At 34.9% G+C, this 25,849-nt stretch overlaps 1 protein-coding gene across 5 annotated transcripts in view; it reads left to right on the top strand.

Annotated features, from left to right (window-relative positions):
- LOC149801698 (uncharacterized) overlaps positions 1-16,622 on the top strand; it is a 32,649-nt gene extending 16,027 nt beyond the window's left edge. For 3 of the 5 annotated variants that reach the window (XM_089955963.1, XM_089955967.1, XM_089955964.1), the window contains exon 2: positions 14,529-16,622. In XM_089955963.1, the coding sequence (XP_089812089.1) occupies positions 14,622-15,989 (1,368 nt within the window). In that variant the 5' untranslated portion in view covers positions 14,529-14,621 and the 3' untranslated portion in view covers positions 15,990-16,622. Of the gene's footprint in view, positions 1-7,485; positions 7,598-13,207; positions 13,437-14,528 lie in introns of those variants that run through there. The other 2 variants (XM_089955966.1, XM_089955965.1) reach the window with 2 other exon arrangements.
- Positions 16,623-25,849: the final 9,227 nt, after the last annotated feature.

Genomic DNA, 25,849 nt, shown 5'->3' with positions numbered 1-25,849 from the left:
ATTTTAAAAAATTTAATGTAAAAATGCCGAATTCCCAATGCTGACTTTGAATAAGCATGTATGTTCCCCCAAAATAGACACGCAACACGTACACGGCTGCCAATAATTGTAATTTTATTTTCCTTCTGTTGGATATTATATGAAGTATAGTTCCTGTACAGCACACATACGTGAATGTTAACCAGATCCGGAGCGGCTGTGATAATACAATTTTCTACTCAGTTCAGTATGGAATGATAACATCCGACTAAAGATAGACATTACAAGTTTCGTGCACTCAGCAAGGCTTTACTCCTTATTTACCCCCCCCCCCAAAAAAAAAAACAAAATTAACCAGATTACGGTGCACATTTGGTTTTCTTTCTTTTCTCTTTCTCTACTTGTTTGAAGAGTATATTTTCAAACGCATCATTCTTTCCAACACCTACATTTTTCTTTCTGTGGATATTCTGTAGTGTAGTCATTTTGTTTCATCCCGGTTTTCTAGTTTTCCTATTTTTCTAATTGGTATGCCTATCAGAGTTATCTCTCGAGAAAAATGAGGGGATCGCCTTAATTTTAAAGACTATGTGAGTAAATAATAGAAACAATGTGTATTCTTCTTGCATGTACTCAGGGCCGACAAGAGTAGGGGTGGGTGGATGGTGAGGGGGCAACCCAGGGATATGTCCCGTAAAGGTGCCCAGGCCGAACAACATTTTTTAATTTTATAAAAGAAATTTGTTTTTGAACAAGAACTAGGACACGCCCGGGTGTTTCTTACCCCAAGGCCCGTGATCGCTTTTTACGGCCCTTCATGTGCTCACATATACCGCGAATAACAAGAAACACGTACCGTATAAAGTATTAAAAAAGTTGCAAGGAAAAGAAGACATGTTACGGGCCGTCCATTTAGTGCGTACGCAAAAACTGGCAAAGCTTGACCCCCCCCCCCGTAAACATGCGTACATTTTACACCTCCCACCTGCGTACGTACGCCTGAAACCCTCCCCCCCCCATTATATGGAACTGTCTATATTTAATCCACGCAGAAACGATCGAGGATTAATAATATTAACGTGTTCAATGAAACAGAGTCCACCGACGTTGAATGTCTGGCTGCATCAAAGAAATAAGCTGCGTAACTTTAAAAAGTTTATCTAGTGTCCGCTAAAATTCAAACGCCGAATGAACCCAGTCGAACAGGTTACATATTAGACTAATTATTATCGAGGTTTCACCCCTCCCCCGTTTCCTATGCTTATGCACAGTATCAGTAGACCCCCCCCCCCCAATACGCAAGCGTATGCATTTGGGTTAACCCGCCTCCCTCCATGCGAACGTACTAAATGGACGGCCCCTTAGTTCTCCGTTTGACACGATTGTATTTTCAAAGAATTCCCCTAGCTAGCAAACATCAATTTTTATTTAAATCGTGTAATCAGATATGATTGCATATATGCTTTCAAGATAAAAAAAAATAACATTTCAAGTTTTATTTTTGAACCGTGAGTGTTTGTAAAATTGGCAGTGGTTTGTTTAGTAACTGTTAAACCATGTAGTCTCGCTCGTTTGAGTCAAAAATCACCTTATGAAGCAGTCATTCATTTTCCATGTAATGGTTATTTAGCAGTAACGGTCAATGTACATACACGAAGAATCTTTAGTAATAATTAAATTAGGCAGATTTAGCATGTTTAGAACAAACACGGACATTAAATACTACGTTTTCTCTTCTTCTAAAACACACAACACTGCACGACAAAAAGCACCCGGAACTGTTACCTTACGTTTGACAATTTTTTCTTTTTGTAAATTATTTTGAAAGTCAAATAATATACATCAGAGTGAGGTACTCGGCGAGAGTGTGTATTCAGCGGATTGTCCATACATGATGTTACACTTAGACTGTCGGCCTAAATCATTATCAACCTGCCAAGGTTAGGCTGATGGCGTTCATGACGATATCGAGAGGTTTGCTACAGGACTATCTATGTTTTTAATTGATACTTGAACATATTTTATGTCCATGTGCCACCAGTATGGAAGCTTATAAGCAGTGGCGTCACTCGTGTTGGTGTCACCCAGTGCGGTAGCTCATGGTATCACCCCATGGTCCTCCTTCCGTAACAGACCATACAGAATCCTTAGTAATGTCATTTTGGTGTCACCCCCTCTGATGGTGTCACCCGGTGCAGTCCGCACCCCCCGCATCCCCCTAGCGACGCCACTGCTGTGCCTGCTAGTCATGTATTTAACTATGATCGGTTATCCGCTTATGAAATCCGACTAGACCGAGCAGTGTGTGCTCTGTAAAATTTGCAATTTTTCATTTTGGTGTCACCCCTCTGAGATGGTGTCACCCGGTGCGGTCCGCACCCGCCGCATCCCCCTAGCGACGCCACTGCTTATAAGTACATACATTCTTAGGGTTCTCTCTCCTTCCTCCACCTCCACCCCCCATTCATTGTTTGCCCTTTTATTTACTTTTTGTCTCGACGCAATTGCATACTGCACCATCCACATGCTGGACAGATAACATGCTGCACAGATAACATACTGCACAGATAACATGCTGGACAGATCACATGAGATTAAATTAACGACAATGATAAACACAATAGGACAACGAGCATATGCACAAATACTGCTCAGGTACATCATGGGTTAAAAATCAGTTTTTAACCTTTCACTAGCCCACTAAATTTTGACTGATTGCAATTAAATTATACGTTTACGACAGTCAGGTTTAATTATGCCAGTTATGCAATTGAAGGATGCCATTTAATAATGTGTTTTTCTAAACTATGTCTTTAATTGTCATCTTTTTGAAGAAGTCAAACCACGCCAATCATCAATTTTATTTTTATTTTTGTAACTGTATATCTGTTTTTACTTATATACATATATACTTTTTCCTGCATTTTTAATCGCCCAAAAATATCAATTATATTCAATTTAGAGGTTCGAATTACATTTAATCTCCGTCCTAGCAATTTTGAACGATTATTAGAGGTCTCCGAATTTTAACCTAAGTCTTTGGGCCTGTGTTATTGTATGACAGTTATTCAATGGGCCTGTGTTATTGTATGACAGTTATTCAATGGGCCTGTGTTATTGTATGACAGTTATTCAATGGGCCTGTGTTATTGTATGACAGTTATTCAATAATCTAAATTATGGACTATGATCCTTTTACAGGACATTTTGGTGACAGGAAATAAATCCAAACATCTGTTTAATAATTTGACTGTTTATGTAAGGAAATACATCGAACTATTAAGTAAGTGCTGATGAGTCCAGGCTATTACGTGAGAAACTTCGTGATCTTTAGGTTGAGTTAGTATGTTCTGACGTTTATGGACGACACCCACCCCTTTCTAGATATTAGTCAAATGAAGAGGTTCTATTGCACTCATTATTTTAAATTAGCATTGAAACTATATTTCAGAATTGAGTGCCCCTATGCCATATTTTTTTAATATGTTTTTCTTTTCTCTGTGTTTGTTTTTATTCACGAAAGTTAGGCTCAAATTAAAAGCTAAAACACCTGTTAGTAATCTTTAAACGCCTTCAGAATGATATCCGAGCTTAATTTCAGCTTTCGCGCCCAGAAAGCGTTGAAAATATCTCACTGGGCGTATGATAAATTTAAAACAGTAACTATCATTGTGAGAGTTATGCATCGAGTCAGGTAACTCACAGCAGGGAGCACAAGTACATTGGCTTGAATATCTGAATCATTTGTAGGATTTTAGGTTAATGAAAAAAAAAAACTTTAAATAAAACTTTAATGACGGTCATTTCTAGCCGGTTGCTCTTTGTTTTTCCTGATTTGTCTGTTCTTGTAGAAAACAATGACATTATACCGATCTGAAATTATATTCAACTTGGCGACATTTTATACAATTTCTCTTGAGCTTATTTTCTTCCATGCTAAATTCCATTGTCAAACTGTTCCTCGATTGGCGTTGTTGAACACCATCATTGCTGGCAAAGTCTATTTTAACCCATGGTGCCTGCCTTAGCTGGAGTTGTTTCTGTTATTTTTGCAATTCCTTTGGACGAAAACGTGCGAAAAACAAATTATGACAAGGCATGATCTGATGTAAATGCCATTTAATTATATTACATTAATTATTATACATACATTATATTACATTACATTAATTATATTACATTTAATTCTATTACATTTTTAGTAAACGTTTTGGAACACAGGGTAAGAAAAAAATCAAGGCCGTTGTCGTAAATTTTCTTACAAAAAACATTGTGCTAGTGGTGCGAATTCAAATGAAGCAAAAGAGCTGCGTTTGGAGCAGTTTTGTAAATTTTAGTATTCGACAATCGCTAATTTTCGACCAGTTCAGTTTACGATAGGAAACATGCTTACGTGCAATCGTCAATACCACTTGCTGACCAGTTTTAACTAAACATGTGTAGAAGACTGATATGCATTTTTTCCACCCCAACCCCTCCCCCAAAATTCTCAAACAAAATACAAACTTTTGAACTCGAGTTTTAGTCGAGAATAATGCTACAAACTACACAGTTTTATAATCGATTGTGCAGAGATATCAAGATCTAACTAAAGCACAGGAGTTACATTATTTTTCTTGACCAAATATTCCAACTCTTTCCGGTGAAGCTAAAGAAGCCAGATAATTGCACCTAATGGTAATTGCAATTGCCTTGATACCAATTTTGATTTTGGAGCAGTTATTTTATGGATAAACTTTGATATGTTGAATCTTCGAACATTGTATTGCTTATATTACGACTCTATTGTCTTAAACTAAGTAATAGAAAGGAGCAAAAACCAACCAGTTTTGTTGTTGTTGTTGTGGGGTTTAACGCCATTTTTCAGCACAGGATAGGCTACACATGGCGGCCAGTATTAATGGTGGAGGAAGAACCAGGGGAAACCCCCGGAAAGAACCACCGACCCACGAGAAGCTACTGGCAAACTTTCTCACATATCCACATTGGCTGAATCCGAAACTCGAACCGGCGCAGACAGAGGTGAGATGGCAGTGATCGGTAACGGAGAGCGCTTTAGACCACTCGGCCACTCGGGGCCCCTACCAGTTTCGTAAAATTCAAGGAAAAATATATATCCCCGAATACAAAGTGAAACAAATGTAAAAAGAACTTAAGGATATTGCGAAGTAAATCCAAAACAATCATGTAATTTCTAATACCTGTCCGAATGATTCAAGTTCTGAATAAACTTTTAGTGACATTCCAATACAAATCGAACACGGGAAGTGTTGATGTGCCTGTGATGGCATGTGTCCCAGTGACGTGCACAGTCATTTGTTGAATCACAATAATACAATCCAAGAATATTTTCATATTTGCATTTCATTATAAATCCAAGTCTCTATTTCTATGAATGTTATTTTGAACTTTTTTTTATTTCCAGAGAAGAATAACTAGAATTAAATAATTTGAATAAATAAGTTACAGCCAAAATGAAATACTGGAAACAACTATAATACAACTGATTCTGCTCAGATTTACAGCATGAATGAATAAGTTTTAGATAAACAAGATTATATAGGCATCTACTTGACCTCAGGTCACAATTAGCATTTTTTTAAATTTAAAAGAACTATGATATAATGGAAAAATTTCATTCTGGAAGGTTCCAAATGTTTCCAAGGTAACACCTTGGTAAACAAGAAGTAAACCAGGCATTTCGTGGGAATTTACCAATGTTCTGGACTCAGATTGACATAAACAATCTGTCTACAAAACCAATATCAATGATTCAGGTAAAAAATGAACTTGATTTTGGACAAGGTCAAGTCCAAAATACAATTATCCGTAACATATAATGAATAAAAAAATAAAAATACGAACTAACAAACAAATCAAATTAAATATACATAACTCTTATAATCCTTTGAACTTGAGGTTCATCATCAATAATATAAAATGATGTTACAAAAGTACAATAGTTGATCAAAGATCTCAAGTTCAAATTAAAGTAAAAGAGATCTATAATATTTGGATTAAGACTATTTTTCTTGTCCATACTAAGATTCCGTTAGGTACAGCTAGAAAAGCAAATGACTGTACCTCTTAGATTCGGTTAGGTACAGCTAGAAAGGCAAATGACTGTACCTCTTAGATTCGGTTAGGTACAGCTAGAAAAGCAAATGACTGTACCTCTTAGATTCGGTTAGGTACAGCTAGAAAAGCAAATGACTGTACCTCTTAGATTCGGTTAGGTACAGCTAGAAAGGCAAATGACTGTACCTCTTAGATTCGGTTAGGTACAGCTAGAAAAGCAAATGACTGTACCTCTTATTTCGGTTAGGTACAGCTAGAAAGGCAAATGACTGTACCTCTTAGATTCGGTTAGATACAGCTAGAAAGGCAAATGACTGTACCTCTTGTTAGCTGCAGATATCCCTGTACTGATTGATTATCGTCGTCAATACTAAGATTTCATTAGGTGTAGCTAGGAAAGCCAGACGATTGTACCTCGTGATAACCCTAAAATGTTCCTACTCTAATTATCTTTTCGGAACAGTTACCCAATTGGGAAACTTTGATATGTAGTGTCTACAAAGGTTTGATTGTTTACATTCTTCTCATTTTATTATGGAATTCATAGCCAACAAAGTATGAAGTGCAATTCTTTTAAGTTCTAGTTTTCCAATTTCAAGTTGGAACTGAATTATAATAGCATGGACTCTGATAAACTATTTATAAAAGGAATACTTGTTTAATCTTGTTTCTTATGTCTACAAATCATTAAATGAAATTTTACTAATATCAGTTCGCACACTTCAACCCCGCAAAAGAGCCAATTACATCTATTTCATAAGCCTGTATAAATATCTCAGATGTAATGTCCAATTCACTTGCTATCAACATTTAAAATAACTTGTACATATTTCACTTTTTAAGTTTCAATATAATCTTTTTTGAAGATTACTAGCCTTCAATTTCCCTAGCTTATATACTTCACCATTATAATTAAATTGTGTTAGCAAATGTGATCATCAGATTTGCTGCCAACATATAAAAGAACAGAGAATCTTTTATTTGTATTGCTTTGTAAAAGGTTGAAGCGTAGTTTGTTTGGTAACTATAAAACCATGTGGTCCAGCTCATTTCAGTCAAAATCGCGAAAAACAGCCAGTAAATGTCCATGTAATGGTTATATTGCAGTAACGGTCAGTATACTTACACGAAGACACTGTAGTAATTTATAAAATTGGCACGTTTGGCATGTTTTGAACAGTCGTGGACATTAAGCAGTACGCTTGTATTTCTTCTTCTAAAACACACAACACTGTTCGACAAGGCGCATCCAGTGCTGTTAAATGGTAGCTGCTATGCTCAGTCCAGGCGGCAGTATTTTTTTAACTTTGTGTAAATGATTTTTGAGCGTCACATACTTTTACATCAAAGCGCGGTACTCATAGTGAGTGTGTATTTAGCGGATTGTTCCTGTATGAAGTTACACTTCAGCGATAGTCCTAAATCATTATCAACCTGCCGAGGTTAGGCTGATGGGGTTCACGATGATTTGGAAGATTTGCTACAGGATTATGTATGTTTAAAATGATACTTGTAAATTTATTATGTTCATGGGCCACAGGTATGGAAGCAAATACGTACATACATTCTTTGTAATCTCTCTCTCTTTCTCCCTCCTCCCCCCATCTATCTCCATCTTGCTTTTATTTATTTGTTGTCCTTTTGTATGCCCTTTATTTTGTCTTGACGCAATTGAATACTGCACCACCCAAATGCACAACTCGCGAGATTCAATTAATGAAGACTCTAAACACGATAGGACAACGAGCACATGTGCAAATACCGCTCAGGTATAGCATAGGTTACATATCAGTTTTTAACCTTTAATTAGCTCACTAAATATTGACTGATTGCAATTTAATTATACTTGTTTGGACAGTTAATGTAATTCATTATACCCAGTTTTTGCAGTTGAAGGCCGCCATTTAATAATTTGATTTTCAAAATTGTTTTTTTTTTTAAAATAGGTACCTTTATGAAGAAGTCAAACCATGTCAATCATTATCCTTTTTGTATTATTGTAGCTGCATGCCTTCCTTTAGTTATATACCAGTAAACTTCCTCCCTGCTTTTAGTAGCAAAACATATCAGTTCTTTTCATTTATTTCGATCGAATTACATTTAATCTGCGTCCTTGCAGTTTGGATGATTATGAGAGATCGGCAAATTTTAACCTAAATCTTGGTTCCAGTGATATTCTATTACATTAGTTCAGTAATGTAAATTGTATACTATGACCCTATTGAATATAAAAAAAGGACTTTTTAGAGAAAAATTTTGTCGCAGGAAATAAATAAATACATCGGCTTTAATAATTTGACTGTTTACGAGGGGAAATACTTCTAACTATTAATTAAGTGCTAAGCGATCCACGCTATTACGCGAGAACATTCATGATGTTCAGGTTGAGTTAGAATGTTTTGACGTTTATGCAGGAAAACCCATCCAGATACTACTCAAATGAAGAGATTTTGTTTCACTAATAATCTCAATTAGCCTTGAATCTATAGTTCAGAAATGCGCACTCTGAGGCTATATTTACGAACGTTTTCTTCTTCTTCTTCTGTGTGAGTGTATTTGTCTTATTTACAAATGTTGGGCTCAACTTCAGAGATAAAAAGAAGTCAGCATTCTATAAACGCTTTTAGAATTACCTCGGAGTTTAATTTAGACTTTCGCAACGATAAAGTATTGAAAATAACTAATTGGGCATAGGATGAACTTAAAAAGGTAACTATAAGTGCAGCATTTGCACTTCGCGTCGGGTAACTCACAAGATGGGCCACATGTCCATGGGTTTGAATCTTTATATCATTTGTAAAATTTTAAGTTAATGAAAAAGTTAAAACGTTTTCAACGGTCATTTATATCCTGTGGCTCTTTGTTTTTCCTACAATAATTTCTATCCGGTGTTCTTTGTGTATCCTGAGTTGTCTTTTCTTAAAAGAAAAACAATGACATTATACCCATCTGAACTTATATTCACCATGGCGACATGTTATACAATTTCTCATGGGCTTATTTTATTCCATGTTACATTCCATTGACAAACTGTCCCTCAGTTGGCGTTGTTGAACACAAACACTTCTAGCACAGGCTGTTTTGATTCATGGTGTCTGCCTCAGTTTGAATTGTTTTCTGTGCAATTATGTTTTATGAGAAAGTAAAACTAATTATGACAAGGGTAAATCTGATTCAAAATTCCATTATAGTTTAGTACATTTTAGCTGACGCCTGGCAAAACAAGTCAACAAATGCCATCAAGACCGTTTTCATATATATTCTTACAGAAGATATTATGTGAAGGTGGTGGCAAATCCCCTGAGGTTAGAGAGTCATCTTTTGAGCGGTTTAGCAAAGTTTTAAACTAATTCACAATCTTTGTCAGTTCCGTCTACGATAGGAATCACGCTTACGTGCAATAGTTCAATACTATTTTAATTAAATATGCGCGGAAAAGTTTCAGTCGAAACTAATGTTACAGAAGTACAGTAAATTTTAATAACCTGAGCACGGATCTCAAGTTCAAACTTAAGCATAGTAGTTCTGTGATGTATATACATCACTATGATCGTTATTCATCACCAACTCGGAATCTTTCATGTGTTGTTTTGTTGTTTTGGGTTTACAAATCGAACATATAAATGAAAGTCACGTAATGTTTTTAGAAAAATGAAGGGAAAAAACCCCCATGAACTTCTCAAAATATTTATTGCGAAAACAACGACAGAAAATCTGTAAATGTTGCAGCAATGTTAAGAAAACCAGATTCACTGCGCAGAGAGCACATGTCAATGTGGTAGTAACGTGACACCAACAAAAACGTCGCTGACACGTGCACAGTACTATTTGAAAATGGTTTTCTCCACCTTGCTGCGATACCGACAGGTTTCTGGTCGTTGTTCTCAGAATAAATATGTTGAGAATAAAGTTTGCATTATATTTATTTACAAACATTAAGTGACTTATATATAATATGTCCAGATTCTATGTACAACAACTTTGGAAATTTATTTATTGTCGATATGACGTCACTATATGACCTCTGATGTCATTGACATGTAGGTTGCGAGATTTGTATAGTCATGTGACTCGGAATGCAAATGGCCAGATCCAGGTCAAATTTTAACAACGACGTACTTTCGTCTCGTCTGTCAGCGGATTAAAGACATGACTAATGCTATGCTCATGATTTTTGAGAAAATTAATCATATTCCTATCGATTTCATTCAGGTATATTTTGATAAAAGGTCGTTCAAGTTTGTTGGGCCGGCTAGTAAGCGGCTACCTCATGCCGACACCAAATGGTGTCGGCGAATTCCAACTTTTCCATAGGGAATGGACTCTGACCCTACACCCCAACATAAATGTCCAAACATTAAAAATGGGGTGACAAGGGTCAGAAGAAACACGGACTATTGGGGATACCCTCTTTCCGGTTTAGCTTGAGAAGCCTAATGATTACAAGTTATGGGTAACTGCAATTGCCTTGATACCAAGTATGTTTCTGGAGCAGTTACGTTATGGATAAACTTTGATATGTTGAACGTTGGAACGTTGGAATATGTATCTTCTAATGAGCTTGAGTTTCATCATCAGTATTGATTCAGGATCGTACACAAGTACAGCAATTATCAATTGGTTTATCAGAGATTTCAAGTTCAAACTAAAGTACAGGAGCTGTATAATCTCTAGATTGGGATTATCAATCTTCATCCTTATTCTCCAGCTGGTAAGGTCCAGCTGGAAAAAGTATGTACCTCGTCATAATTATAAATGTCTCTGTGCTTATCATATTCATTAATACTAAGATTTGATTCGATGAAGCCAGAGAAGACAAATGATTGTACCTTATGGTAACTGCAAATGTCAATATCCGGATTTAATTAGATGAAGCCAGAGAAGGTAAATGACTGTACCTTATGATAACTGCAAATGTCAATACCCGGATTTGATTAGATGAAGCCAGAGAAGGTAAATGATTGTACCTTATGGTAACTGCAAATGTCAATACCCAGATTTGATTAGATGCAGCTAGAGAAATCAGATTGTACTTCATAGTAACTGCAGATATCTCTGTATTAATTATTTTCATCAGTAATAAGATTTGATTAGGTGTAGCTAAGAAAGCTAGACGATTGTTCCTCGTGATAACCGTAAATGTCCCTGTTATGTTCATTTTTTTGTGGAACAGTTACCGATTAGGGAAACTTTGATATGTAGTGTCTACAAAGGTTCGATTTCATATATTCTTCTCTTTTTATTATGGAAGACATAGTCAACAAAGCATGTAGTGTAATTCTTTTAAGTTTCAGTTTTCTGACTTCAGGTTTGAACCAAAACAATACTATGAGCTGTGATAAGTTATTTATACAAGGTATAATTTTTTTTCCTGTTGCTGATACCTATAAATCTTTAATTCATATTTTACTACCGTCACACAAATCAATTCACACACTTAAACCCGCAAAAAGCTAATTATATCACTTTCAAAAACGTCTATACATTTCTCACAAGTATACTGTTAATTATCCTTGCTATCAACATTTATACTAACTTGTACATATTTTAGTTTTTAAGTTTCAATATGGCAAGAAAACAGCCTTGAAATTGCTAACCTTAAAGTGGTGTTCCCAATAATTGATTGGTATTGATGTGTTTTGAAACCATATAGACCAAGAGATTGAAAACTTTAACCTAGTTTTGCACGTACCGCTCTTACCATTGACAGATGGATTATTTTGCATCGTACTTTCGCACATTATATATTGCCATTGAAGTGGCTGTTTATAGACTGTTTTCTTTGCAAACTTTTGATTGAAGTTCTTGACGTGAAGGTATCTTTTGTTTAAACAAAACGCATGTTAAAAGAAATTCCGATACGATTTAAATTTATAGACCTGGCTATCAAGACTTCCACCCAGAATGTTCATGTAATCACAATGTACGTGCGCAGTCTTATAAATTATTTTATAAATAAGGCATGTAACAACGATTAGGTATTTATCCTTCTTACGAAGATGAGAAGTATTTAGTGACTAATTAACTTTATCCAGAACTTACAAGTATGTAAAGCTACATGTAGTTTTAGTTTCGTTTCTGGTGGGTAAAGACTTTATGGTCACTAAGACTTAATCCAAAGTCAAACATAAATGTCTTAGCTACCGTAATTACTGTAATAGATCCTAGAAAATCGAAGCAATTAAATATTATAATTTTCAGGAAAAATTTACCGTGACAAAATAACTCTACTTAAAGACTTAAAGTCATGCCGAATTGAATTGAAGGATTAGGATATTTCGAGCTAATGGCCTTTTTAGACGAACATTAATGGCACCTATTTTTTAACACTGACCATTACGTCAACAGCGTATATCCTGATGAGCATGCGCACTCTGTTGCGGAAGTTCTGGATGTATTGTGTTTTCTATTGGTTAAGTTTTATGTACGGTGATTTTCAAACAATGATTGTCACAGTCTTGTACGCACTGAAGTATGACCGCAGTAGAATGGAGTATGTCTGTTTTTAAAATGTTATTCCAAATAGATATGTGATCCTTCCTTAGTCGATTTATTTCAATATACTAGACTTAAATAACAGAAGATTCAAACAACAATAGTTGCATTGTCAAATACTTTGACAATCGATATTCTTTTAATATGAATCGATGACACGTGGTAAGGCAGTTTGTCAATAGCTGCCGTACATCTCTGTACACAGAGTACATCAATCTTTGATTAGACTGGATTAAAAAAGTTTGTTTGAAGCTTAACGATTTTGTCACCGTTTCGTGCATGTAGATGGATGTATTTATTATTATGAAAGTGATATTCACAGACTATGATCGTCTTTCTTTATATTCATCGACAAGTCTAGTCTAGTTAAATCTCTATACCTTTATAGCTAAACGCACTTAGGTATTTACCGGCAAATTGTGGAACTGGCAGATATCTCAATGCTGAATTATACACACACTCAAATGGATATCGATATACAAGCCTGACCACTGAACCTTTTGTTTATGCTAAAATACATTAGAATTGATTACAAATATATAAATAAAATTGACATTAATACTGGAGACACGTGTAATATATACGACATTTTTTAAATATATTTGGTTGATGCAGTTATTCAGGCTTGCACGGAATCGTGGTTGGGTCGCGACCAAAAGTTACTGTAAACACGAGGAGCTGTGATTGTTGTTCCAAGGGTGGTTTCATATTTGCCATCTAAATGAGTATCATTTCTGCGTATTCTCCCAATCTTTGGCAGTAATTGCATTGTCTATTTGTTCTATGTAATTCCTGTTTGATGAAGTTTGCTAATTCGAGAAGGATGAGCATTTTGATCCGAAAACTCCGATGAATAGGTTGGAATTAACGCTCAGCTATGGAGGGTAAGCTTTGATTGGGAATCTATGTAGTTGTGTCGAATTTTACTGAACGGTTGATATGATTCTTCATGACTCACATAGAGGTGTTTAGATAATATCATTTCTTGCTATAATTTAGATGCTTGATTTTATCCGCTTCTGTCGAAAATACGAAAGATTGTCGAGTACTTAGTCTTTATTTCTTCACAGATATTGGTCAGTCTACTGGGATAAATTACAATTTAAAAAAAATTGTTATCTTTATGCACAGTGATACATTTACGTATACCATAAAAAGAGAAATATAGTATGTCTGATCTTACTCAGAAATCGATGGAAATATTAGGTGTACAGATAGTGCATATTTTTACATTGGGCGGTGCAGTTCTGGAACAAAAGGAATCATCCTTCATCATCTGGTGGATTTTGAAAATTGTTTGTTTAATAATAATAATAATAATAATAATAAAACACACACACGCACACACACATTGTAGACTGGAACCCACGGCTTCAGAGCCTTCTTGTTCATCATCTGTTATGGTTGGTAATGGGCAATACAACTTTGTAGAACATAAAAGGGTACTCGTAACGTCCATATGGTATATTGGTAATACTCAGCATTAGCGTTAGAGGGCGTGCTGGTTATACTTATGTATTTACATTTCTATGTGTACGCCTCGTGTACGCCTCTTCGATTAAATTATATATATATATATATATATATATATATATATATATATATATATATATATATATATATATATATATATATATAATAGAGGAGCATGTCTATATGAATGTCTTATATCGTTTTTATGCCTTATCTATATATCTATCTATCCATTTACATATATTTGTCAATCACTAGTTTGTCAAGAAGCATCTTTCTAAAACATTTACATGGAATAAATATATCGATAGATACCTAGATAAAGCAGTCTAAATAATCTCAATAATTTCACATCATTATGCAAAAAGATCGAAATATTAGAAGAGATTATGACGAAAGATAACATTGATTATAATTATTTCAAGATATGTTTTGGCTTATTATCCCCATTTTTGTACTATTATCAATGTGTATTGTGACATTGTTTTCTATCGTGATTCCAGGTATTCAAGTTTCGGTCGAAAATATTGAAGTACCATTGAGGTTCATTTTCGATTCCCATCTTTTGTATCACGTGACCAAAGACTTCTTCCAGAATGTCGTACGGATCCTTATATTTTCAAAGTGAACACAGTAATCAGACGACATCCAAGATAGCCCGAATGAAGCAGGAATACGACAAACGATTGGTTCATTATGAAAGGGGTTTTGATGTGAATGTATCACGGATTGAAAACCGTGATAGAAACATTCGCGAATCTATGGTAGCCTACACAGAGCGGATGCGTTCAATAACTGATTCCAGACGAGATGGGATTCAATCGGACCCATTGTTTGTCCGGGCGAAACATATTCCCAGATATCCTCCAAGAGGCCACAGAAGGCGAAGACCGATGTCACTCGATGAATTGATTGGTCGAGATAAGGATCAAAGGCCACAGGCCGCGAAACTGGAAAGACGACCTCTATCCGAAAGGGACGTCAAAACAGACGAGAAAACTAAAAGTTCCGATGCTCTGAGTCAACCGGAGGCCGTTCTGCTTCCCGCTCTTCCAGAAAGGCTAAAGAACACCGGATCCAGTGTTCAAGTTAGTTTTGTGAGTGCATCTGATCTATATGACATTGTGGACTTCAGTTTAAAAAGCAAAGGAACGCGTCAAGACAGTATACAGATTCTACGCATGGAAAGAGAAGCCGCCCTGGCAGCTGAAAATTATGAAAATGCTATGCCTTCCAGCAGCAAATTTGTGAACAAATCTCCCAGGACTGACGATAGTGATAAAAAGTATGTGGCTCTAAGCCTACCGCAAATTGATATAACAGGCAAAGGGATTGATGGTAAAACAGGTGATCAAAAAGTTGACAGTGAAAAAGAAGAAAACAAAAATAGCACAAATAGTGGCGGTGAGACAGATAAAAACGAAGACGAATCTGATGATTCAGGCGATGAAATTTACCACATAAAGAATAATGACTCATTTGGTAAAATTAATATACTTCGGCTAAGGCCAAAAAGGGCGAAACGTATGAAACTACAAACTCCAAACCTTGGAGCCATCCCTGAAGATGAAGTCCTCTCGGGAAATAAATCATCTCAATATTTAAAGGGAAAACGCATGGTCTCCCCACCACCGCCAAAACAATCATCCAGATCTCTATCATCCGAGAGGCCATCTATTCTCTCAATCATTCCCGAAAATGAAGCCAGCATTCTAAGTGATTCCAGACCCTTGAGGTCTCAAAGAAACGAATATCGTACCATACCTCCTCTCTTGGACTATACGCCTGGAAAATCCACAAGAAGAATTTTGATGAAAGACGATGGTGATGTGAGAATAGAAGTTACTCAATGTCCACCTAAGGAAGATTTTCTAAGCCTAAAAATGAAAGCTCAGAAGCGATTCAGAAAGTTGATTTATCTTCGGGATGTGCCAGACAGACATTCACAGTTACCCCGGGTTTAATACCGACATTTATAGCCTATAACTTTCAACTTATTCATTTACTGCAGGAATTATTACCCTTGATGTTGCGCAATCTCTATTAACTTCTATGGATGAATTTTGCCAGTTTACGCATTCTCTTGTGCGCTATATTTATAAAGAAATGCCCTGGCATTTTCAAGTAGTTTGCTTCATTTTGGCGTGAGCGTTTTGTCATTTCTCCGTTCTAGAAATAATAGACTCGAGAATGTAATCAACGAAAGAAGATTTATTCATCACAAAAAGAAGAGCAAAGACTTGACAGATTTTGGGACTGTATTTGGATGATAGGTTCGAAAACAAGTGGTTTGTGATTATTAAATGTTTTGTTTGGTCAGATAAATAAATAATGCCTGCTGTGAAGGACATAATAGACATTTATTACATGGAGGTAAAAGCGTAAACAAAACTCGCAGCTGTATGATATAGGTTGATAATGTTTTAAATGACCCTCGTGCATGCTAGATGAAAAGTTGATAATCAAACGGTTATGTGTCAAATTTTCAGTTATATATATATATATATATATATATATATATATATATATATATATATATATATATATATATATATATATATATATAATGTACATACAATAAAAATTCATTTCATTTATACCACACGTACTTTATCTTTATATTTTTCAGTGCTTTCAGCCATCTGATTCAAACACACTCCATACTTTTGTTCACCTATCTATCTATCCGTCGCATGGGTGGTTAGTTTTGACACATGATTGGCTATATCAAGCCAAGAAAACGAGAGACAAGTACCTTTCCCAAGGATACAACCAAGGCACTCAACCCTGAGTCTACCAGCTGAGCAGTTGTCTTAGAATCGATAACAGGATTGGCTGTCTTCGAATCAGTAATAGAACTGGCTGCCCTAGAATCAATAACAGGATTGGCTGTATTCGAAGAATCAGTAACAGGATTGACTTAGAATCAATAACAAGCTTGACTGTCTTAGAATCAATAATAGGATTGGATGTCTTCGAATCATGTGGTATGATTTGCTGTCTTAGAATCAATAATAGAATTGGCTGTCTTCGAATCAGTAATATAATTGGCTGTCTTAGAGTCAATGATATAATTGGATATCTTAAAATCAATACCAGGATTGGATAAATTTGATATAAATCTCAAATCATTCAAGACATTTAAAAAGAGTTTTACAAACTCGACAACTAAAGTTCCTGTTCATAGACGAATGTTCAGCTGTTTTGTTAATCACAATTTTTAAAACATAATCTATTCTCTGTATGTTTTATGCTGTTTCAAATGACGGGCAAAGAACAGGACTTAAGACATCTTTGGTACGATACTGACGGTCCAGTTCCTTAAAGAGATATTAATCAACCGAGTGAACAAATTAAACGGGACTAACACGACAGACAATATGTTAAAATTGAACAGAATGACTGACTAAAAATCTATGTACCCATTACACAGATAAGAGCGAAAAAATATTCCTACAACAGGTTCTTTTTTAGTGATATTAACGACCAGTGGCAGGCTGACAATATTGATGTATTAAACGGCAAGCATGTGAAAAAGATAACAATATATACACATTTTGACAGCATTATATGCCTTTAAAAATACATTGAACTCGAAAAAGTGTTTAGACTATGAACTTAACTTTACATATATTAGTAATTGAAATTAAACTAGATATTCGAAACTCATTAATTTCAGAGACATCAGAGTTTAAAAAATTTGTAAATGTTACAAATGTAGCAGAAAAACTGATTGAGAAATAGAAAAAGGAATTACAATATACCAGAGAAACACAGCTGAATGAGATTATACTGTTATTATATTGAATGGAGAGAGAGATCGAGATCAACTAAGAATTGAATGTGCATTACAAAATAAAAACAGGTTCAATATATGTACACAAGAAAAACAAAAAACAAATTTCATAATAAGTTTCGATATAAATTATGGTTTAGCAAAAGCTAGCATTTTATCGTAGATAACTTGAGTCCAGATAATTTAAAACGTCTAGCAGGTGTATCACCTTTCCCATGTCCTGCGATTCAAGTTAAGACAATAAACTGGTAAATTCGACAAGTTAACATGTACAGTATTAATTTTCACATGCAAGCCATTAAAATTTCGGATAACATTTCTGCAAACTTTGAGGATGATAATATATATTATACAGTGTAACATTAGTTCTGGCAAAATGAACTAATTTGGGCATTATGTATGGTAACATCTGGTTATTGGATTTCCTACTAGCATGTAATAAACTTAACAAATACCAATTACATGATTATTCCTATATGCAAAAACTGATTACTGATGTAAAATGCATTTACCTCATTGCGAAGTATTCAAATCAAAGAACAGTGCCATAAATATGAAATTTATGTAACAATTTTGAAATTTAATGACCACAATACTGGATATACCCTAATGGAAACAAGCAAATAATTGATAGATAAATAGCTAGGAGACCATAACAACTATACAAGTGTGTGTGTGTGTGTGTGTGTGTGTGTGTAGCCTACATGTACTGATTTGAATGCTTCATACAAGTATAAATATAACTATATCAGATTCTTTTTAATGTTGGATACTATTGTCAGCTGATCAAATAAAATTGAGACATATATCAACCTATTGGCTAGACCTAAGTGTTTGTGCAGAATGGTGACGAATTCAACAGATGAGAGAGTGTTAGATTAAAGCAAACGATAATGTCTTGTGTAGTTTGCATGTCTGGTGCATAGGTGCAAACAGTGTGTTTGGACAATATCAAAAACCGCTAAAATGTGTGTGGAACGATGGAGCGAAGAATGATGATGATAATGATGATGATGATGATGACGACAATTGTATTGTCACACCTGCCAATAAGATCGTGGCTCTGGAACACGTTTTATCTAAGACTATTTGACATTTTAGATGTTCAAAATTGCACATCCGTTGCGTGTTTCTGTGCCTGTGTTTTCGAGTAGGCGAGGTCTGCCGATGGTATAGCGGCACGTGTGCTTATACACAGCGCCTAGCATGATAGCACATGACGATTTTGAAACCTTAAAACAATGTTTATCATGGAATAATAAACCAATCATTTTTATTTATACTAATAATTCGTGAGCTGCTAAAGTTTACGTTTTGAAATATGTTACTAAACTTTAATCCTAACCGTTGCTTTGTTTACACCACTGAACAACAATGCAAACATATTATCGGCAAGAAAATTGAACAGGACCCTTAGATAACCTCTCCTACAACCGATAATACCAGTTATTGCTACTGCTACGTTTTCGCTAACTAAAACAAATAACTCGATAAATGTTTCAAGCCATTCGGTTGGAGTATGTGGAGTTGATGGAAATTGAGTATATGGAATAGGAGAAAGTGGGGTAAAAGATGGAAGTTGAGCAAGGTAGAAAATCAACTTCTTATCGAACTTGCTATAGAACTAACAATGGTTGGTAGTCATTGCTATCGCTATTAATTTCATAGCAACTGTTATGCCGTTAGGTTTGAAGCATCTTTTCAATCTTTTACCTAACGATAATTGTTATCGAACCTTTTCATTACTCCTTTTAATATTTGTCTCCAAGTGTGTTAGATGTCCAACTACGTAAACTTAGATGCTTTCAACTCTTTCTAACTGCTTTTGCAATGCAGCTTTTGTGCTTAGGTCTGTTTCTTTGCTGGTATCCTATAGTTGGTTTACAATCGGTTTATCCGACGTTTCAGCATCATACTGCAAATATGCTATGTTTGAAATGACAACTTCCACATCATTTATATAACCCATAAATTCTCTTTCCTATCGTGTAGTGACTATTTTTCTCTGCAGGTAAAATGTCTCTTTTTCAGTTCTTCTCAAGGATTCATGAATTATAGACTCACCTTATCTTACCTGTTCATCAAATGGCTCATTACTGTCCTATTGTTCGTATCTCTCACATCGAGTACTTTCATTTGTTGCTTTTGTGCAACAGTGGATATTTAGAGTGCATCTCCTCAGTAGAATACACCCTTTCATCGCATTGCTTTCTCCAGTCTATTGTGACCAACAACTCATTTCAAGTCTGGCTGCTTATAATGATTGGTGTGAGCAATATTTTGTTTTGCTTTTTCATCCAAAGTGAACTGTATACCATTCGTGACAATGCTCTACTTTATGTCCTTTTAATTCATGTTGAAAATAGGGAGTGAAGGTCTGGAATCTGCAGTCAATCTGTAAAACCTGCAGCAAGAGTTACACATCGTCAATTTATTTTTGTTGTGTCGATTACATAGTCATCTTCATACAAAGGATTTCCAAATCAGCGATGAAAATCATCACCACATTTCTCGGCTATTTAAATTATGAAGAAATGGATACAACACAACTGGAAAAATAGTATACAGGGGACAAATATAGTACACAACTCATTTTCTCAAAAATTGAAGAGTACGACCAGAAATTGAACATAGTTTTCGGAAGTGGAACATACAATGAGATAAAGGAAAACAAATTGGTATAAAGAACAATAAAATTTAAAGAATAATTAAAAATGAAACGAAGAAGACATGTGAAGTATGTATCGTTCCTTGGGTTGGTAAACTTCCAAATCAATATAATAGCTGCATATATCTTTTTTAATTTGGTTTTGAGATATAGCTTTGCTTCCATTGTTTATTTTTAAGCATAGGAAATTTTGAACTTACAGCTAACCTTTATCATCGCTTGAAACTGTTTCAGAAGCAACAGGTAAAATCACGTTGCCTTAACTCTCCAAATTTCAGTTTAAGTATATGGTCGGTGAACAAGACAATAATAAAAATGATAATAATGTCAGCAGAGAACCGTAACAGGAAAGTGTAGAAATGCCAAACTGTGGAATAGAGTAGAACTTTGCAAATGACATTAAAAACATTCCACAGAATTTTACACACTCACAGTTGAATGTTTGAAGAAATAGCAATATTAAATACAATCATACGATGCTTGAATGACATTACCGGAAAGAAATGAAACAACATTGAAACAGATCAAACAGCAGGATTTATTATTTTATATTGGTAGTGTAGCTGTTTCAGGAACAGTGTTCATTTGGTCAAAAGCAAAGTCTTTCTTCACCGAATCTTCATCATCCAGTTTTGGTTGCAAAAGGTGGTGCATTTAACAATGAACAATAAAACAAATTGTAACATCAAGACAGAATGACGTAAACATCTTATAAGCCAATGCCAAAGAAGCTTTAACATTTTAAAATAATAATAACATAGCGTTAACCTTGAGACCGAAGTCTGGAGGAACATAAATATCATTAGTTCTGTTTACTGCTATTTAAGATGTTAACAGATGCACCATTAAATAAGGTTACTGAAGGAATTACAAACTAATTATTCCATCTTCTCTTAGGTCACAATCGATTACCTGACAGTGTATAGACAATTACCTGACAGATTTTGTAGAAGCAGTGCCTGACAGTGTATACATAATTACCTGACATATTTTGTAGAAATACTGAAAAGGCAAATACTGATGCTAAAGCAAAATGTGCTAAAGGTTCAGTCAGATTTATACTTCTAAATGCTTTAATTATGTTGGCATCTAAAGTTTAGAGCTTTCACCAAAATACATATGACGAGTCACTCACCCCCACAACCCATTATTAACACAATGTACTGTACAATAAATATGTTGCCTAAATCATACATATTAATAGAAAACAAATAAGTCATGAATATATATATATATATATATATATATATATATATATATATATATATATATATATATATATATATATATATATATATATATATATATATATATATATATATATATATATATATATATATATATATATAAATCTGTACAGTGTAAAGGAATCAAATTTCATGCCATCTGGAATAGAATATTTTAGTAAATGTATTGAAAATTAAACACTTGAAACAGTGTTAAAACAAATCAGTAATTACAGCAGTAGTTAACGGTCTAGAATTTACAGGTAACAATTGTTTGGTCAAGTTATTTAATTATAATGGAGGGTATAAAGAACAAATAAGGTATGCCGATCTATAAAGAAGTAAAGCAAAAAGCTGCAGAATACAGTGGAAACCAATGAAAGACACCGAATTACTTGAACGAATGTTTGAAACAACTACGTTTGTTGACTCGGACTTTAATTGACAGATGATGATTTTGCTTTATATGCATCTACTCACCCTGGTAAACCTGAAAATAAAGAAAACTGGGGAAACCAAGTCAATCTAAACTTAATGACTTTTAGGAACTTTTTAACGATAAATGATAATTGCAAGTTTGTATTTTATATTAATGGGTGTAAGTGTGGATGTTGCATAAAAGCTTTTTAAATATAAAATCTTCATATGGTAATACATCACTTTTCACGAGCAAGAAATGATGCTATAAGGAGTTACACAATCCAAACATAATCGTATCATATATATAACAGCAGAATTAAATCTGAACGGACTTTGCATAAAGCAACTGCAAAGGTAAGTCGAGATATATTGTTTGTATAAGGAAGTCGAAATTAAGGTAAAAGGAAATGCCAAAAACGCAAAACAGTTCGGTAGAATGATGATTAAAGACATCATTATATCATATATAAGCAACTATTTGTTACTAGCTGAATGGCTACAATATTTCGTGACATATAGACATTCGTGGCTGCCTGTTTCATTTAAGATAAATAGATTCAGTTATCCATTATGACTCATATATTGACAAGGCTACAGTTAGGGGCAATCAGTTCGCAAATACTGGCTTTGTGGTCTTCAATTTGCTAACCTTTATCTAGACATTGATTTTCAAATCAGCAGAACTGAAAATGTCGATACCGGATAACATATATTTATTAGGTATTTAATGTAAACATTCAAAACAATAAAATTGAAATATTTTTAGACGCGCATAAGTGTTTTTATATTTTCGCCTCAATATCGGATAATCGATAATGTGAATAACTGTTGACAGTCTACATTTGCACCATATCTGAATACATTCCTGTCCAACTTTTCTATTCGGTTCTTCAAATATGAAAATTGATAGATCATGATTATAAATAATTAGGTGGTTACAGTTGAGTATGTATGTATGTATGTATGTATGTATGTATGTATGTATGTATGTATGTATGTATGTATGTATGCATGCATGCATGCATGCATGCATGCATGTATGTATGTATGTATGTGTGTATGCGTGTATGTCTTTGCGTGCGTGCGTGCGTGTGTGCGTGTGTGTGTACACCACTTCCAAATACCTTCTATCCAGTCGACCTGCCGGACCTATTTGCAAATTTCTTCCTTGACAAAGTACAAACCATTAGAGATACGCTTGTCAACACAATCTCAACTGTCTAGTCGTCATCATACAGGTGCGATACAGAATTTCTGCGGCAACCATTAGCAGCATTTGAACCTGTCTCTATGGATTTAGTACGTACAATCGTAATGAAGAGTTTACCAATGTCACGTGAACTTGATCCCACTCCAACATCACTGCTACTTGAGTGCTTATATCCAGTATTGCCTTCACTAACTGATGTTATTAATACCTCTCATCCGGGGGATTCTCATCATTTTTTCAAAACTGCCATTGTAAAGCCTCTGTTGAAGACACCAACACTCGACCATAACGATTTTAAAAATTACCGCCAGGTTTCTAATCTCCCATTCATGTAAAAAATCTTAGAAAGCGTTGTTCTATCGTAGCCTGTATATCATCTGAAGTCAAACAATCTTCTTAGTAATGTGTAGTCTGCATATCGCCCTTGCCACAGTACTGAAACTACTCTTCTAAAAGTAGTTATTGACCTTCTCTCTGCTTTGGATAGCGGAAAGATTACAGTCCTCAGCCTCCTTGATTTGTCTGCAGCATTTGACACAATAGACTGGGATATATTACTTCACCGTCTCCAGCATGTATTTGGCATTCATGATACAGCCTTACTGTGGTGTAAGCCCTACTTGGTCAACAGGACACAATTTGTGTCCGTAAACGGAATACACTCCAGCCCAGTTGATTTATGTTGTGGTGTTCCACAGGGGTGTGTTCTTGGACCCGTTCTCTTCATTCTATGCACTTAGCCGCTCTCAAGTGTCATAGATCATCATCTAGTGTCTCACCAATTGTACGCTGATTACATCCAAATATACAAATCTAGCCACCCACTGAAGTTGATGCTACTATCCAAGGTGTAGAGAGGTGCATTTCTGATGTGAAATCATGGATGACATGTAACAAGCTGCAGATGAACGATGATAAAACTGAAGCCATTCTGATCACAACACACAGACTTTCTCATACACATCATTTACATCAAACAATAAATATCAACAATACCAACATTAAATTCACACAGGTGTTACTCTCAACAGTACTCTCACATTGCACCAACATGTCATGAATAATTGCAAGGCTGCATATCTTGAGGTGAGACGCATCAGCTCAGTTCGCAAATATCTTTAAGCTGATGCCACTAAAAAAATTGTGTGTTCATTAGTAATTTCAAGACTGGACTATTGTAACTTAGTTCGGTCTGGTTCGTCTCAATATCTACTACAGAAAATTCAACATATCCTATCTATCCGACCTCACCTATGTGTACACACCAGCAAGATACTTACGTTCCTCGTCTGACAATCGCATACTCATTATTCCCACTATGAAAACGAAGTCATATGGACAGCGTTCTTTTGCATACCAGGGCCCAGCAACGTGGAATGAATTGCCCACTGAACTTAGACACAAAGACACAGTGATCACATTCAAGAGGGCTCTCAAAACGCACTTATTTCGACTGCAAGAACAATCTTAAAAACCTAATAATGTTTCCTACCTTAAATATTCTCAGCATGTTTTTTTTAAATGTTTTCTCATTTCATGGTGTTTGTTTTTGTAATCATATCATTATATGTTTTTTTTTATCTTATAGATGTTGTCTAATGTTGTCCAGTTATTATTATTACTGCATGAATGATCATAAGCTTGCTCACAAGGTGATGCATTGCTAGATAAATTCATCCTGCAAGCTCTTCCAAGCAGAAGATAAAATAATGGGACTCTGAAAACATATTCTTTTAAAGTTATAATATGCTAACATAAATAATAATAATAATAATAATAATAATAATAATAATAATAACAATTAATCAATAAATAAAAAAGAAAGGACTTAAACATTTCCAAACACACATTAATCTGTAAAAGCAGACCAATTATATGTCCTCTTTAAACTTATATCAATGTACCTGACAGTTTTCTGGTGGTTCTCTGCTTGTTTCTCTTCACTGGCAGTGTCTGGAACCAAATCTGCTGATCTTGTCTTCCTGAAAATATAAAAGCTTAACAGATACATGCAGATAATAGTACTAAAAAAAACCTGACATACATTGGTCTAAATGGGAAATCAGTAATAAGCCAGGTAGAGCATTATTTCCTTTCTTCTTTTAGTGGTGATACAACAGTTAGATTTAGACATTCTTGGTATGGATTTAAAGGTAATTGTTTATTCTGTAGAATATGTGCTTATGGTGTAGTTGTCTGTGTGTGTTTCAACGACAGTGTACAGTGAGTTTTAAGGTCTTGGTGATGAACTAGAAGTGAAATCTGTTTCATTGCACCTTGGTTTGTTTAAAATCAAGCCTCTCAAAGAAATGCCGGTGAAACCGTAATAAGAATTTCACCGTGAAGTCATCTTTGAAGGTATTTTTGATTAACATATGATTTGTATTGACTGTCACGCAGTGGAATGTTCAGTACTGAGAAACAAATGTGTAGATTATATAGTAAAATTAATTGTTGCCTGGGTCCAGTTGCAAATCATTAGTATCTCCCCATAGTCTGGTTCC

Source organism: Sinohyriopsis cumingii, chromosome 4 (genome assembly GCF_028554795.1).
Source record: "Sinohyriopsis cumingii isolate HCF-2022 chromosome 4, ASM2855479v2, whole genome shotgun sequence".
NCBI classification, from domain to species: Eukaryota; Metazoa; Mollusca; class Bivalvia; order Unionida; family Unionidae; genus Sinohyriopsis; species Sinohyriopsis cumingii.
This window is presented reverse-complemented; position numbering and strand designations above follow the sequence as displayed.